This window comes from Quercus suber, unplaced genomic scaffold (genome assembly GCF_002906115.3).
Source record: "Quercus suber isolate HL8 unplaced genomic scaffold, Cork oak 2.0 scaffold_495, whole genome shotgun sequence".
NCBI lineage: Eukaryota > Viridiplantae > Streptophyta > Magnoliopsida > Fagales > Fagaceae > Quercus > Quercus suber.
In genome coordinates, this window is record NW_027069944.1 from 1473 (window position 1) to 17349 (window position 15877).

A 15877-nucleotide genomic window follows, 5' to 3' on the forward strand; every position below is an offset into this window, starting at 1 on the left:
ATTGGGTAAAGGTTAAGCATAAACTCAACTCAGACCGATCTATAGAGACCCCAATAGCCACATCTTAGTTTTGACCTTTCAAAAAAATAAAAATAAAAATGAACAAACCATTTCATAACTTTCATAGATTCCGTGGTCCATACATCTCTTTTTCTAATTTTATATATAGAGAGAGTTAAATGTATGATTAGATTTTTGATAATTTATTTATATTGAATTATTCGTTTTCTACCTTAAATTAACTCATTTAGATAAAAAAAATAAAATAAAATACGTATCACAAAATTAGTTATTGATTGAAATCAATTATATATATATATATATATATACACATTGGTTTTTTTGGGAAGAAAACAGATTCTGGAGACAAAATAAGAAAACGAATGCATTAAAATAGTTGCAGTTCAACTCTCTTAGTTAGATTATATACAAGATGCATGATAGTGTACATTGAATGGATTAATTAATTAAAAAATTGGTTAATAACTTAATAATATCATGAATATGATCGATGCACGTACTGAACGTGTTACACTACAGGCAGTGTGCACATAATAAATCCTTGCTTGTGACGCAAAACCCAATCAACCAACGACATCAATCTGCATAATAAATACTAGCAGAATGCATTTCATAATATCTAGAGGACGGTCAGTTCCGGCCATTTATTATATTGCTTTTTTAGAATCATTGAGTTGTTGAGAATATTATCTGTCATGAATCATGATCTTCTCCGATTGTTGCGGAAAGATAGACTTGAGAGAGAGAGAGAGAGAGAGAGAGAGAGAGAGAGAGAGAGAGCATGCAGTACTTGAATGGGCTTCCATAACTTTGCATGCTTATGTGCTTTGAAATTCTTCAAGGGCCAAAGTCTGCAGAGTCTACTCAGTTAGGTAATTTGGTTCACTTCACCTACTGCACAACTTAAAAATTACAAAGGCATGGGCTGTACTTTGACCAAACAAGATGGCAAAGCATGCTCCATTGCACTAGTAATTGTAGACTGTTTTTTGAATAAATGTCCTGTCTTATCCCCTCTATCCTCCACTAACAAAAGCTTAATTATCACACTTCTTTTTTCCTTACAAAAATAAACAAAATGTGAACCAAATAGGCAATGATTAGAGGCATCTAAATGCCCAACACGATGTAAAAATAGTTTTTTGTATTTTTCAATATTTAGTAGTATAAAAAAATAAATCAAAGGAAAATTATTTTTTGTCAATGCAAAACTCTATTAAAAATAAAGCTTATTTTATAAAGTTTTTTTTGGTTAAATTATTTTGGCCCTCTCTCTTGTTGTCCCTTTTTATCTTCCTCTGTAAGGCCTTTTTAGATGGTATCTAATGAGGGTTTCCAATCTAGTTATCATTGTGCTCCATTGTCGCAAATTCCTCAATACCTAGTAATAGGTTCAGCAACTCACTCAGCAAGGCTATTAGTGTGTGTTTGGAAAGCATGTTTTGCGCTTTCTAGTGGCACTTTTTTTCTTTAGTGGGTCCCGTGCACTGTTCACAGGATCTACAAACCTTTTTTTTTTCTTCAGCAAAATAAATATTAAAAATTAGTCACACGGCACTATTTACACATTTAAAAATTATTTTGTTATACAATTTTCAGTTTTCAATAATAAACAGTATCTAATCAGACTTTTAGACTAGTCTATAGATGGTTTCTACAACTACCAAGGAAGTAGCATCCCATAGGGCTATTGCATAAAAAAACTATTTCAAGTTTCAACCTCATAATGCTACGTTAGATGGGGGACAACAAATTTATTTTTGCCTACCTCGATTACCTTTGGCTACCACCATATAATTATAAATAAAAAAATTATAGTATATCTTTTATACTCCCTCCGTCCTACTTTTTTTGTCCTTTATTCCATTTTGAGATGTTCCAAAATATTGTTCTGTTTCTAAAAATAAAAGTCATTAATTTACTAATATTCCTATTATACCCCTATTAATTTATTAATTCAATTTTTTGATAAATTTTTTTAAAGGTAGTTTTGGAAACTTATACATTTTTAAAATGTAAACAAGACAATAAATAATATTCCCTTAAAAAGTTTGACTTTTCAAACAGGACAAAAAAAGTGGAATGAAGGGAGTAATTTTTTGTAATGTTTCTACAACTACCAAGGAAGTAGCATCCCAGTAGCATCCCATAGGACTATTGCGTAAGAAAAAGACTATTTCAACCCGGTGGTGCGACGTTAGATGGGGGACAACAAATTTTTTTTGCCTACCTGGATTACCTTGGGCTACCCCACACATATAATTATAAAAAATTATAATATATTTTTTATAATTTTTTGTAATATTTATGTGCTATACTACTATTATAAAATATATATTGATAATCGGTGAGTTACAATAGGAACGGGATTAAATTATGGATGTCTTCAATAGAAACACCAGGAGGTATCAACCAATTGAACTATAAGACTCTTTATTATGTAATATTTTATATTGATTATGTAGTTGGTTTACACAACATACATATTTTCAATTATACAAAAAATGTTAGTGATTTTTTATGCATACCAAACATAGGAAAATGAGATGATTTTCTAGAATATGTTTTTTCAGAAAATGGCCAATTTTTTAGAAAAATGTTTATGACAAAACAAACGGAGTGTCAAATTTTAAATAAGTAGGACGGCACAACTACTTCGTTAAGCCGTGCCATGCAAGGAATTGAAAGTTCAAGCCGAGATATGATCCCTAATTGCACATTAATCATATGACATACTGTAATTAGTAAAGTATAAAATAGAACACTTAACATAGAACAAATGTTCACAGCTTGGATTGTTGAGAGTGCTTGCTTTTTCATTTTCAATTTTTTTTTAAAGGATGAGTAGGTGGTTGCCTTACTCCATCATCATTCACATCGTTATTATTAGTATAAAAAACTCGTTAGTATTATTTTTTTGGGGGTAACAAGCAGATAGAACTTCAATTTGGAGTTCACTAATGGTTGTTTTTATTTTTATTGATTTAACTGCCGCATCACCTTTATGTTAACAATATCATATTTATGGTCAAAAGTTGCTATAGAAACGTATGTAAAGTTGTAAACCAAAATTTTCTGTAATCACCTGAAAAAGCCAACTGAAAATTTAAAAGCAATATAATGATATGGACTTCCTACACAAACTATCATATTCAAATTATTTTAAGTCTATTTTGTACTAAAATAATCATTTTATATTGGGCTGTTTGGTAAAATAATTTCCATGAGAGATTAAGTTGTTTGGGGGTAGATTGATTTGTTCACCCTTTCCTCTGACCTTTCTAAAAGATTGGAAAGAGTTTCATCCTTATGAAAATCTTTGTGTCGTTGTTTTCACCTGCTTCAGTTAATTCTATATGCCAAATTGCCAATAAGTGATGAGTGTTGCGCATGAATGCTGATGCATGAGTAGTGATTACTGATTATGATTTCTGCTTTGCCAAATTTGTTGTAAGGTTATCTCATTTTGCTGTTCTATAGGTTCAAGTATTAGAAAATTTATTTAGTTCAGTAGTTTTCACAGCATAATAATTTTATGGATCTCCTTCCAAACTTATGATTAGGCCGGTAAGTTGTTTTGCACAAAGTTCTATATGGGTTTAGCCAAGAAAGAAAAAACAAGGATTCTTCTAGAATATTTTCCTTGTAGTAGTTCATATAATGTATGTGTCGTTGGAAATTCTAAGGAATTTGGTACAATTTTGTTGGTAACACTGATCCTGACATCTTAAACATCCAAAATTCAACAGGTTTTGGCTTGAAAATCTTACCTAACCCCAAAAAATAAACAAATAATAAAGTCAAAGTTTCAGGTAATAAATGACATCTTTTCTCAAGTGCACTTCCTCTATAGAGTTTGTGTGTTCAATTTGCAAGTGTTCTTTTTCCCCGGCGAATTACACACATACACACACAAGTAAATCACTATCGAAAGCCAATTTGAGCTTTTGTATTGACCAAAAAGATGTTAACTACAGAATATTTCATCTAGGATATAAACTGAATTTGTTTAGTATAATTTTTCATGATATACTTGATTTTTGCTACATTTTTATGCTACCTTCCCGGGAGATTATTTGGACCAACAACTATTACAGTAAACAACATATATGCATCTATATTAAAAGAGCTTAAATAGACAGCATACATAAGTCAAGAGGTAGGCAAATTATTCACTCTAGATTTGAAGGTGGAATTGAACTTTGGAATTATATTTGGAGATATATTCTTTACATATATATTATTATTTAAGACATTAATAAATTATATCTCTAGCCAATAGAATAGGAGATTGATAGAGTGAGAAACAATCAAGAGGCAAAGAAGGCAGTAAGACCTCTATATAAATATATTGGTGCTGAAAGTTGTTGAGTAGTGGAATGGATGACCTATAAGCTCAGCCATTGTACACATTCACATTACAATTGTCAATCATCTCTTCTAATCTGATTTTGTGTATCGAATCGAGGTTTTCTACACCGTAGAATTTTTTTTTTTTGGTTGTTGGGTGCAAAAAAAAGACAAAGTTGATTGGAAAGTATCACTGATCTAAAATGACTCAGAAGAAGATTACATGGAAGTCTATCATGTTAAGTTGTTGCACAACGCCAGAAGCTCAAAAACCAGTTTTGAAACAAAATTCTTTTCAGAGGCTATCCCTCTCGGACATGAGCGATCCCAGCTCTCCACTCTCTGTTGATGATCTATCAAATTCCCTTATTGGCTGGACACTTCATGTATTTTCTTTGGCTGAGCTAGAGGTCATAACAAATTATTTCTCATGGAATAATCTACTTGGTGAAGGAGGGTTTGGACCAGTGTACAAGGGATTTGTTGATGACAAACTTAAGCCTGGTTTGGAGGCTCAGCCTGTAGCCGTGAAGGTTTTGGACTTGGAAGGTTTGCAAGGCCATAGGGAGTGGCTGGTTAGTTCTATGAACCCTTCCCTTCAGTTTCTTATAGTTACATCAATATACTTAGTTTTATTATACCCTTATGAGCTTGTCTTACAATTGAAAACAAAACATTGATGTTTTCTTCATCTAATTGTGATGTGCTTTGTGTTGTAGGCAGAAATAGTCTTTCTTGGGCAGCTAAGGCATCCAAATCTAGTTAAGTTGATTGGATATTGTAGTGAGGAAGAGCACAGGCTTCTAGTCTATGAATACATGGCAAGAGGCAGCTTAGCCGATCAACTATTTCAAAGTATGTTGCTTTGATTATTCCTAGGGGATTTATATAGTTTGAGTCTCCTACAATCACAGAAACGTCTATATGTAGTTGTAAATTGATAAAAGAATGCCATTACCAAAAGACCAATCTGAACCACTTAATAAATATATGATAGAACTATTTTGCTAATATGCAGGATACTCTGCTGCCTTGCCATGGTCAATTAGGATGAAGATTGCATTGGGAGCAGCTAAGGGTCTAGCTTTCCTCCATGAAATGGATCAACCAGTTATATACCGGGATTTTAAAACTTCAAACATTTTATTGGACTCGGTAACTTTATTCTAATCTCTTTTTGTTATTAATATATTTATCAAAATTACATCATGTCAATATGTCATTGAACTGGTTGTGACCTGCAGCTCATAGAAATTAGTAGGAAATACATATAAAGTAGGTTCTAAATTTAATCTTTCAACCTCTTTTGTCCTTTTAATCACAGAATTATTCGGCTAAACTCTCAGACTTTGGACTTGCAAAGGATGGTCCAGAAGGAGATGACACACACGTAACAACAAGCATAATGGGCACGCGGGGCTATGCTGCCCCTGAGTACATCATGACAGGTAATTACTACCAACTTTGACTTGAAGTTTCATTGTTGGTGAGTTATTAAGCAGCCCCATTCATTGTTTAATAAGTTTCAAAATTTGAGCAATTTTCAGTATTATACTAATTAAGAAGCAACCACTAGCTGTATAGTCAAATGTCTTACCAACTTTGTAATTGCACAATTGAAAATATGCAACCTAACCCCATTTTAATATCGAATTTTAGGCCACTTATCGACCAAGAGTGATGTGTACGGCTTTGGAGTAGTTTTGCTAGAGCTGCTAACAGGAAAAGAGGCAATGGATAAGACCCTCTGCTGCCGACGGCTGAGCCTTGTGCAATGGGCTAGGCCGCAGTTGAAGGACCTGAAAAAGCTTGACCATGTCTTAGACCCAAGACTAGAAGGGCAGTTTTCTATCAAAGGGGCTCAAGGGGCAGCTGCATTGGCCTACAAATGTTTGAGCAATCATCCAAAGCCTAGGCCCACTATGAGTGATGTGGTCAAGATCTTGGAGACTCTTCAGGACTTTGACACAGTGTTCCTAGAAAACCTTGTGTATGTAGCACCAGGTGAAAATCTTAGTGGAGATGATTTTGGGAAGGAGTTTAAAATAGAAACTGAGAGAAAAGTTGATGACAATGAAGAGAGTGGACAATACCAACATGGTCGGAAAGATCATATCAAATTGTCTGTCTTTGGTAGCCTGTCCAGATTCTACTCAATGTAAGAATGTTGGAAATGGTTTAAACTATGACAAGCACCATTAGGAAGAATATAATTGATAGATTAAAGATACATATGGCAGTAAATGTAAATGGATTTCCTCTATAGTAAGTGTGAATGAAAAGTTTTGAATTATCTGATTAGTCCAAATTTGTAAGGGAAACTCAAACCATGATTTCAAAATGATGTGCGTTATCTAGCAAAAACAGTTTGAAGTGAAATACAATACCACATTGATAAATATAAACGATGAAAAAGATTGGACTAGGAGACCTTATAATTGAGAAAATTAGCAGAAATGTTCTCAGCACTTCAGTGGTGGCTTCAGGAATTTTTCTCAGGGTGTTTCTTAAAAAGCATAAATTATACAATCTAATAAAAAGATAAATTCATATATTGACAACAACAACAATAAAAAAACATGCAAATACATAAAGTTTACAATTGTCTTCTACAAGTTTTCATATTTTGAAATCGGTGCATAATAGTCTCATTATCAATGTTACAAACTACATCTCTTTCAATGTACACAACCAAACAATCATTCATCCACTAAATGTAGAACAAATTATAGAGCAAAATTTAATTTTATTAGTATAAAAAAAAACTGAGGGTGTTCCCAAATTTTTTTTGAAGGGTAGACAAATAAAAAATTTTAAATTATTATATATATAAAATAAAATAAAAAATTCAGGTTAAGATGATCCTGGGACCACCCTGGCCTTAAGGTGGCGTTGCCCCTACAACACTTAGAAGTGCTCGTTAATCGTTACTTATTAGCTGCTTTAGCATTAGTACCAAATTCTAACTATTTCTGAAACCTAGAAAGTGAGTTTTTATTTTGCTCAAAAAAAGAACAAAAGAAAAAGAAAAAGAGTTTTCCTCTCTTTTTTTTTTCTTAAAAATATAATAATTTATTTAATAATTAGATACTTACAATGGGGAAGATGATCTAAACTTAAAGTTTCCATCTAAAAACTAAGAGGAGTTAGTTGTACTACAAGGCTTTTAGCGAATTCCTTGATAAGTGTTGATGACTAAATTTTTGAAGGTCCTAGAAGGCAAGGCTTGATCTTTTTTAAGCCCATTTCATCCTTATTTATTATATTAATTTTGTATACATAGGCTTAACCCATGTATTTTAATGGAGATATTAAAGGAATGTGGTATGTAAGGTAAAGAGTGAGCGAATCTTGAGCATATCCATAGGCCTAAAGTGTACTAGAAACACTTACGAAGTCTATAAGCCTATGAGCAAGCTCGAGTGCTAGCCACTAACGCATAAAAAGCCACCTAATCGATCCATTATGTTCACTTGAAATCTCGACCTAATCATTTTTAGCCCTGAGTGGCATGCTAGCTTCATTAAATGCCCAGCGACAGATTCTCACTAATTCAACAAGCTCTTTAGGGTCCACTTTCCCCCTAAAAAGGCACAGCAACGACAACTTTATTCAACAAATTACCCAAAATTATCATAAAAACGGTTGTCTTAATGTCCAAGCTTGATCAAAGCTCAAGGTTGCCATTTTTTTTTAATATCCAGCAACCAAAAGCTTCAATTCTTGTTCGAGAATTAATATTAGGCAGACTCTAGACTGATCATAAAATCTTGTTATACTTTCCCCCTAAAAAGGCACAGCAACGACAACTTTATTCAAAATTTTAAGGTGAAAGTTTATACACTATATTTATTGTATTATTTGTAGAAAAATTATAAATAAATATTTTTTTAATACCACTTTATTTAAGATTTTTTTAAAATAAAATAAAATTCATTACTTTATATAATAGTAATAATATCTAGTTATATATATATATATATATATATTTTTAGGAACTCCGAAACATCCTAAAATGGTACGCCGAAATAGGTCGGTACCGAAATATTCCGTTCTACTGGACAAACCGAAACGGGCTCCGAAACGGAATTAATAACATTGGTATGTAAGGTAAAGAGTGAGCGAATCTTGAGCATATCCATAGGCCTAAAGTGTACTAGAAACACTTACAGAGTCTATAAGCCTATGAGCAAGCTCGAGTGCTAGCCACTAACGCAAAAAAAGCCACCTAATCGATCCATTATGTTCACTTGAAATCTCGACCTAATCATTTTTAGCCCTGAGTGGCATGCTAGCTTCATTAAATGCCCATCGACAGATTCTCACTAATTCAACAAGCTCTTTAGGGTCCACTTTCCCCCTAAAAAGGCACAGCAACGACAACTTTATTCAACAAATTACCCAAAATTATCATAAAAACGGTTGTCTTAATGTCCAAGCTTGATCAAAGCTCAAGGTTGCCATTTTTTTTTAATATCCAGCAACCAAAAGCTTCAATTCTTGTTCGAGAATTAATATTAGGCACACTCTAGACTGATCATAAAATCTTGTTATCAATCCATGCATTGATCAAACTTCACCTAGCCCACCAACCGAACTTTTTTTTTCTAACTTAATCGTAAGCTTCTGATATATATGAAGCAATAGATCTCTAAGACAGCCCTTTTGTGTTTGTGGTAGCACGAATAGTGCTCTCTCTCTCTCTCTCTCTCTCTAAAATACGAATTATACCTTGTTGATTTTTCCCTTTCTTGTGAGTTAGAACCTTTGAATATTTCTTTATCATGCATCACTAGCCTTTAGTTTACATTAGAGTTAGTAGTGGGCTTGACTTCCTATTATTTCAAACAAGGGTTGATTGGCCCACTTTCATTTTACTTACCTCTCCAAAATCGATCCTCACAATTAAAAGTACAACTCAAGTTGTGATAACAACCATCATGATTCATGATGTTATGGAAGAGTGTCATTAAAAAACAGAATAAAAAAGAAGGCAAGTGTAAAGCATTACATTAGATCCTCAGTTGTTAAGGGCCTATAACCAACACAAAATTTTAAAACTAAGGCTTGATGATTGTTATCGAAGGATATAATCAGTATTCATGTGGAGCCACCATGTCTTTATACTCAATTAACTAGAAGTTTTATGTGCATGATTTTAAATTTCTCTAATGTGGCAAGTAGATATTGTAACTTGTACCATTTTTTTTCGAGAAGCCTAACACCACAGGGACAGAGAACCTGTCACTGTCTCGGTTGTGCTACTGGAGGGTTTAGGAGAGTTGGAGTAGGAGAGCTCTCTTCTTGGGGTTTCGAAGCATTGACATTTTTCCCATGCATTTACTATGCCAAAACACTGTTATATTAGTGGACAAAGAAAGATGAATATGAATTTCCACACCCAAAATGCATTTGAACTTTTCCCATCACAATGTCCTATTGCAAAGCAGTGGTGCCTATATTCCTAGGCGATGATATACCTTACCAAATCCAAGACTAGAGTAACTTACAATATCTTTTTTTGGTAAAAACTTGCAAATATAGTATCCTATAAAAATAAGTTTTGAAAAGACTAAAAACCAACCATATCTTAATCAAAGGCAGAATTCCAATGGCATCATGCAAAATGCAGCAACTTTTTTACATCAATATGAGAATTTGGGCTACTTCAAGAACCACTCAACAACTCTCGAAATGCATATGTTTCTCCAAACAGCTTTTAATTTCATTTTAATATTCATCATTAATACCGATAGAATTCACATATGAGATTGAAATTATGGTGGTGAATCAATATTTTTTCTTGTGTCTGCTTAAAGCATTCACAGTTTTTTTTTTTTTTTTTTTTTTTTTCTAACTTCTATAATTCACATACCACCACACACCCTTAGCGCAATAGTCACTCTACAAATATAAGTGCTTGTGAGGTATGGGAGACAAGGACCGATGTTCAAGTCTTCAAAAAACTTCTATAATTCACATTATTTAAGTAGCAATGAGTATAGTAGTAATGACATCCTCTAAAGTTTCTTTTATTTTATCTACGGTTTAGATCTTCAATTCTCCTATTTCTCACTATTTCCCTGTAAAAAGAAATCACATCAATAACTAACCTAATTGTTCATCATAAAATTAGGGAACATTTCAATAAGAACAATGTATATGGAAATAATATTTTAACATGCACGGTGAATCCCACTAACCTAAGTACCTAATGTCTGTCTAAAGAGATTGCATTTTCATTTAACTTTTCAAGATCCTCAAATGGCCAAATGACTTGTGATTTTTGTTGAAATTTTATTTAAAAGTACATTAATCAACATAATCAAATAACATTCTCACAATTTTCTTGTGTCCGCTTAAAGCATTCACAGTTTTTTTTTTTTTTTTTTTTTTTGGGTTAAGTTCTAACTTCTATAATTCACATACCACCACACACCCTTGGCGCAATAGTCACTCTGCAAGTATAAGTGCTTGTGAGGTATGGGAGACAAGGACCGATGTTCAAGTCTTCAAAAAACTTCTATAATTCACATTATTTAAGTAGCAATAAGTATGGTAGTAATGACATCCTCTAAAGTTTCTTTTATTTTATCTACGGTTTATGATAAGGGGAATTTTTAATTGGAAAAATAAGTTGATCTCCAAAGATCCGTCAACTCTATTATGCAAGCTGAAGACAGTAAGCTGAAGGCAATAAGCTGAAGGGTAAGCTGAAGGCAATAAGCTGAAGGCAGTAAGCTGAAGGCAGTAAGCTGAAGGCAGTAAGCTGAAGGCAGTAAGCTGAAGGCAATAAGCTGAAGGCAGTAAGCTGAAGGGAGTAAGCTGAAGGGAGTAAGCTGAAGACAGTAAGCTGAAGGCAGTAAGCTGAAGACAGTAAGCTGAAGGCAGTAAGCTGAAGACAGTAAGCTGAAGGCAGTAAGCTGAAGGGTAAGCTGAAGGGTAAGCTGAATATAGTAAGCAAACCTCCGTCGGGACCCATTAGTAAGTGACAATGTTAGGGAGTCCACAAAGCTCACCGCATAGCCGACGAATTGACCTTAGGCAATGAAGATGGGTAGCCGACGCTAATAAAACTGACGACCCTAACGAGGTTGTAGGCAAAGCTGACGATCCTGACGATGGAGTAGGCAAAGCTGACGACCCTAAAGCTGACGACCCTAACGAGGTCGTAGGCAAAGCTGACGACCCTGACAATAGAGTAGGCAAAGCTGACGACCCTAAAGATGACGACCCTAAAGCTGACGACCCTGACAAGGCAGTAGGCGAAGCTGACGACCCTAACGAGGGAGTAAGCAAAGCTGACGACTCTAAAACTGACGGCTCCAATGTATTCTTGACTTGATCACCACGCATGAGTATATAAGGAAATGTCTTGTATCCCACGCTTAGTGTTAGTCTCCTACAAGGAAAGGATTCTGTAATATGCGCTCATGAGGATTCCTATAAGGAAAAGACTTCTAGCCCAAGGAAGAGAGGTCAACCCTCTACTACTATAAAAACCCTAATACCCTCACAAACCGAGATACGCATAATTGACCCCGCTCTAACACTTTAGAGTTGTGAGAAGTTCTAACTTGACCTTCGGAGGGTATTTGGCCGGTACCACGCCGGTACTCCTCTTAAGGTCTTCAGCTTTTGTGTTGTGTAGGTGTCGTTTCAAGTGTGCGAGAATCGTGTGGCTCACTGGTGATTTTTTCGGCATCATCAGTTTAGATCTTCAATTCTCCTATTTCTCACTATTTCCCTGTAAAAAGAAATCACATCAATAACTAACCTAATTGTTCATCATAAAATTAGGGAACATTTCAATAAGAACAATGTATATGGAAATAATATTTTAACATGCACGGTGAATCCCACTAACCTAAGTACCTAATGTCTGTCTAAAGAGATTGCATTTTCATTTAACTTTTCAAGATCCTCAAATGGCCAAATGACTTGTGATTTTTGTTGAAATTTTATTTAAAAGTACATTAATCAACATAATCAAATAACATTCTCACATTTTTGCCACTCAATAATTAAGCTGTTGTTTAAAATTGATAAGAATAATTAAATTGTTATTTAAAATTGTTATAATTTAGTGCAATAACTTAGAAATTAAACATGATATTCACTTGGTTTAACCACAATTTCTAGATCAATCTTTTATTATATAGTATATGATATGATATGCTTCAAAATAATTTAACTATATTTTTATATTATTTGAAAAAAATAAAAATCAAGCAAGGGGCCATGGCCTCAACTCAAAATGTTTCGGTCCCGTTTCTAATTATTATTATTATTATTTTTTAAAATGCAGTGTTTCAGTCCCAGAGTGTAACTAAACACAAGCTAAAATATAACCTGGAAGAAAATGTTAGAGTGTGACAAGATTGAGGTTCTTTTGTTTCAAAGCGATATAGATTATGATGTGTATTTAAAATTTTGAATGGACATTTAGATACATGAGGTCCCCATGTAATGAAATTTACCTTCGCCCATACTGTTTTTGAATTGATAGATCCATCGCATAGAATGCAATTGATAATTTGATATTCTTCCACTATGGAAATCGAGATTTGCATTTGTAAAACATCATTTTCAGAGGGCTAGTATTATCTTTTTAGGCCCACTATTAGCATGTACTAATACGTCATTGTGTCGTGACATAGCTGGTTCTGCAGCCAGAAGAGTAGAAAAAATAGATTAGACCAACTATCTATTAACTATATAAAAAGCGGCTATGCGCTATAGTGCTCTGCTCTGCACTGTACATTTTGGTTTCCTAAGTCCTTGTTGTTCCGTTTGTGGAGAGCTGAACTCTGCTATCTACGCTCTACTGCATTGTGTTTATCTTATCATTATTTTTTTGTTTTATTATTATTTGGGCTTATCATTGCTCAATTTGGGCTTATATGGGCTAAAAAAAAAAAGCTTTCATCTTGCTATTTGGTTTCGTGAACCACTTTTTTTTCTTTTTTTCTTTTTTTTCAAGTTTTGAACAATTTATTATACTGACAAAATAAATTTCATAATTATTGTGAATGCGCTAAAGTATTATAGCTATAGGGCTTTGTTTTCATGAGCTTTTTTTTTTTTTTTCAAGTTTTGAACAGTAACTACAGTGCCAAGTGGCACTGTAGCTACAATTTTTTCTTTTCTTTTTTCTCTTTTCAGTAATCAGCTTGTGTTTTTTTTTTTTTAAAATATTTATGTAAGCTGGTATATATATTATTATACTGATACAACAAATTTAACAATATTTTCATAATTATTATAGTGTTAATTTCTTACAAGTCGAAATAAAATAATAAAATATGAAAATGTGATCAACCACAATTAAAAATAAATATTTTGAAAAAATGTTACAACACTTATTGTGCAGTGCTTTTGGTTTATTCAACTGGCACGGTAGATATAGTGCCTAATTTTTTTTTTTCATTAATCATTTTGTGTTTTTTTTTCTTTTAAATATTTATGTAAGCTGGTATATATATTGTTATACTAACACAATAAATTTCACAATATTTTTACAATTATTGACATGTCAATTTCTTACAAGCCAAAATAAAATAATAAAATATGAGACAGTGACTAACCACAGCTAAAAATAAATGTTTTAAGAAAATGTTACAACACTTATTGTGTAGTGTTTTTGGTTTATTCAACTGGCACAGTAGCTTCAATGCCTAAAGTTTTGTTTTTTTTTTTTTTTTTTTAAGTAATCAGTTTTTTTTCTTTTAAATATTTATGTAAGCTGGTATATATATTGTTATTCTGACACAACAAATTTCACAATATTTTCACAATTATTGACGTGTCAATTTCTTACAAGTCGAAATAAAATAATAAAATATGAAACTATGATCAACCACAACTAAAAATAAATGTTTTGAGAAAATGTTACAACAGTTATTGTTATCACAATATTTTCACAATTGTTGAGATCTCAGTTTCTTATAGATCAAATAAAAAAATGCTAAGTCCACAACATTTTAACATTAATTTCTACAATGCTTAAAGTTTTTTTTTTAAAAAAAAATATTTATGTAAGCTAACATATCTATTAACTATATATAAAGAGGCAAAGGCTTATGAATAGTGTTTTTTTGGTTTATTCAATTAGTGAGGTGCACTTTTTCTTTTCTTTTCTTTTCTTTTCTTTTTTGCCCTTCAAGTATGCTAGTTGGTTTGAGCTTTATTTTTGTTTTTGCCTTTGTTTTTTGTTTTTGTTTTTTTTTTTTTAAGATCTTTATATGTTTACTTTGTATTTGCAATGCAAGTTTACATTGTAAATACACAAAAGTGGTTAATATTATACACATTTGCACAAAAAATGGTAAATATTGTACAAATTTTGTAAATGTGTACAAAATTTGCCAATTTTTTTGTGTCTACAATATAAATTTACATTGTAATTAAGTACAATGTATACATAAAGATATTATGAAAATATTGTGACGCATGTGTCAATTCCTTATGGGTCAAAATAAAATAAAATAAAATAATAAAATATTATATCGAGATCTAGCACAACAAAAAATGTCGTGACATTTTGTTGTTATTATAATATATTCACAACTATTGAGGTGTAAGTTATAAGTTAAAATAAAATAATAAAATATTGGACTGTGATCTGTCACAGTTTTATAAGAATGAGATTAACTTTTTATGACATAATTATCAAAATTCTTAAAATTAATGTATCTTTTGATTAATTTAAATCTCTATGTATTTTAAAAATCAAATTATTTATATCTTTATTTTGTGATACAAATAAAATCTAAAATTGATCCTAATCACTACTTTTTTTTTCTCCATGGCTAGCACGTGCCTTGCATGTGCTACCCTGACTAGTAAATTCAAATGCATGAAAAATGCATGACTCTTTTAAATTTATTTATTCTTTTAAAAAATACTATTTATATTTCATTTAACAATATAAATAACACTGATAAAAAATAATAATAATTTATATCAATTAAGGAAATAACAATGATCGGGGATACTGATTATAAGGGTGAGTTTTGAATCATAAGCCCAAAAGGTAATGGATTAAGGCTCAAAGAGCCTGATACAATGAATTTATAGAAAGTAGGCTAAAAATTAGGCTCCAATGAAGTGGTCAACGCTCATAATGGGCCAAAGATGGTTAGAAAGCAAGGAAAAGCGATGGAAAAACAGGAGTAATGTAGAGAAATTCTTCCTCGGCCATGTCCAAGGAGAATAATCCTTGAATATATATGGTTCTCCTAGACTTTATTACAATTATAGTTCTAAACACTACAATGTTTTTTCTTTACAAATCTTTAGATGATCCCTTTGTAATGGGATTTTTCTTCTTTATATTACCTTCCTTTACTCTAACTTAGCTCTCCACGTGTAGATCAGATGATTGACTCATTTTCTTGTCCCATCAACACCTTCCTGGAGTCCTTAAAGATAACTATAAGGCTAAATTCCACTATTCAAGTATCACTTCCACATAAATGCCACCAGAGAGTTAGCTATAGAGCAT

The 15877-nt window shown here is 32.4% G+C and overlaps 1 protein-coding gene across 1 annotated transcript; it reads left to right on the plus strand.

Annotated features, from left to right (window-relative positions):
• Nucleotides 1-4379: 4379 nt before the first annotated feature.
• On the plus strand, nucleotides 4380-6672 carry LOC111985443 (serine/threonine-protein kinase RIPK). Its single transcript, XM_024017087.2, has 5 exons — nucleotides 4380-4946; nucleotides 5091-5226; nucleotides 5390-5526; nucleotides 5696-5819; nucleotides 6031-6672. Exons 1-5 carry the CDS (start codon nucleotides 4575-4577, stop codon nucleotides 6531-6533), a joined length of 1272 nt encoding a protein of 423 aa, XP_023872855.2. The 5' UTR covers nucleotides 4380-4574; the 3' UTR covers nucleotides 6534-6672.
• Nucleotides 6673-15877: the final 9205 nt, after the last annotated feature.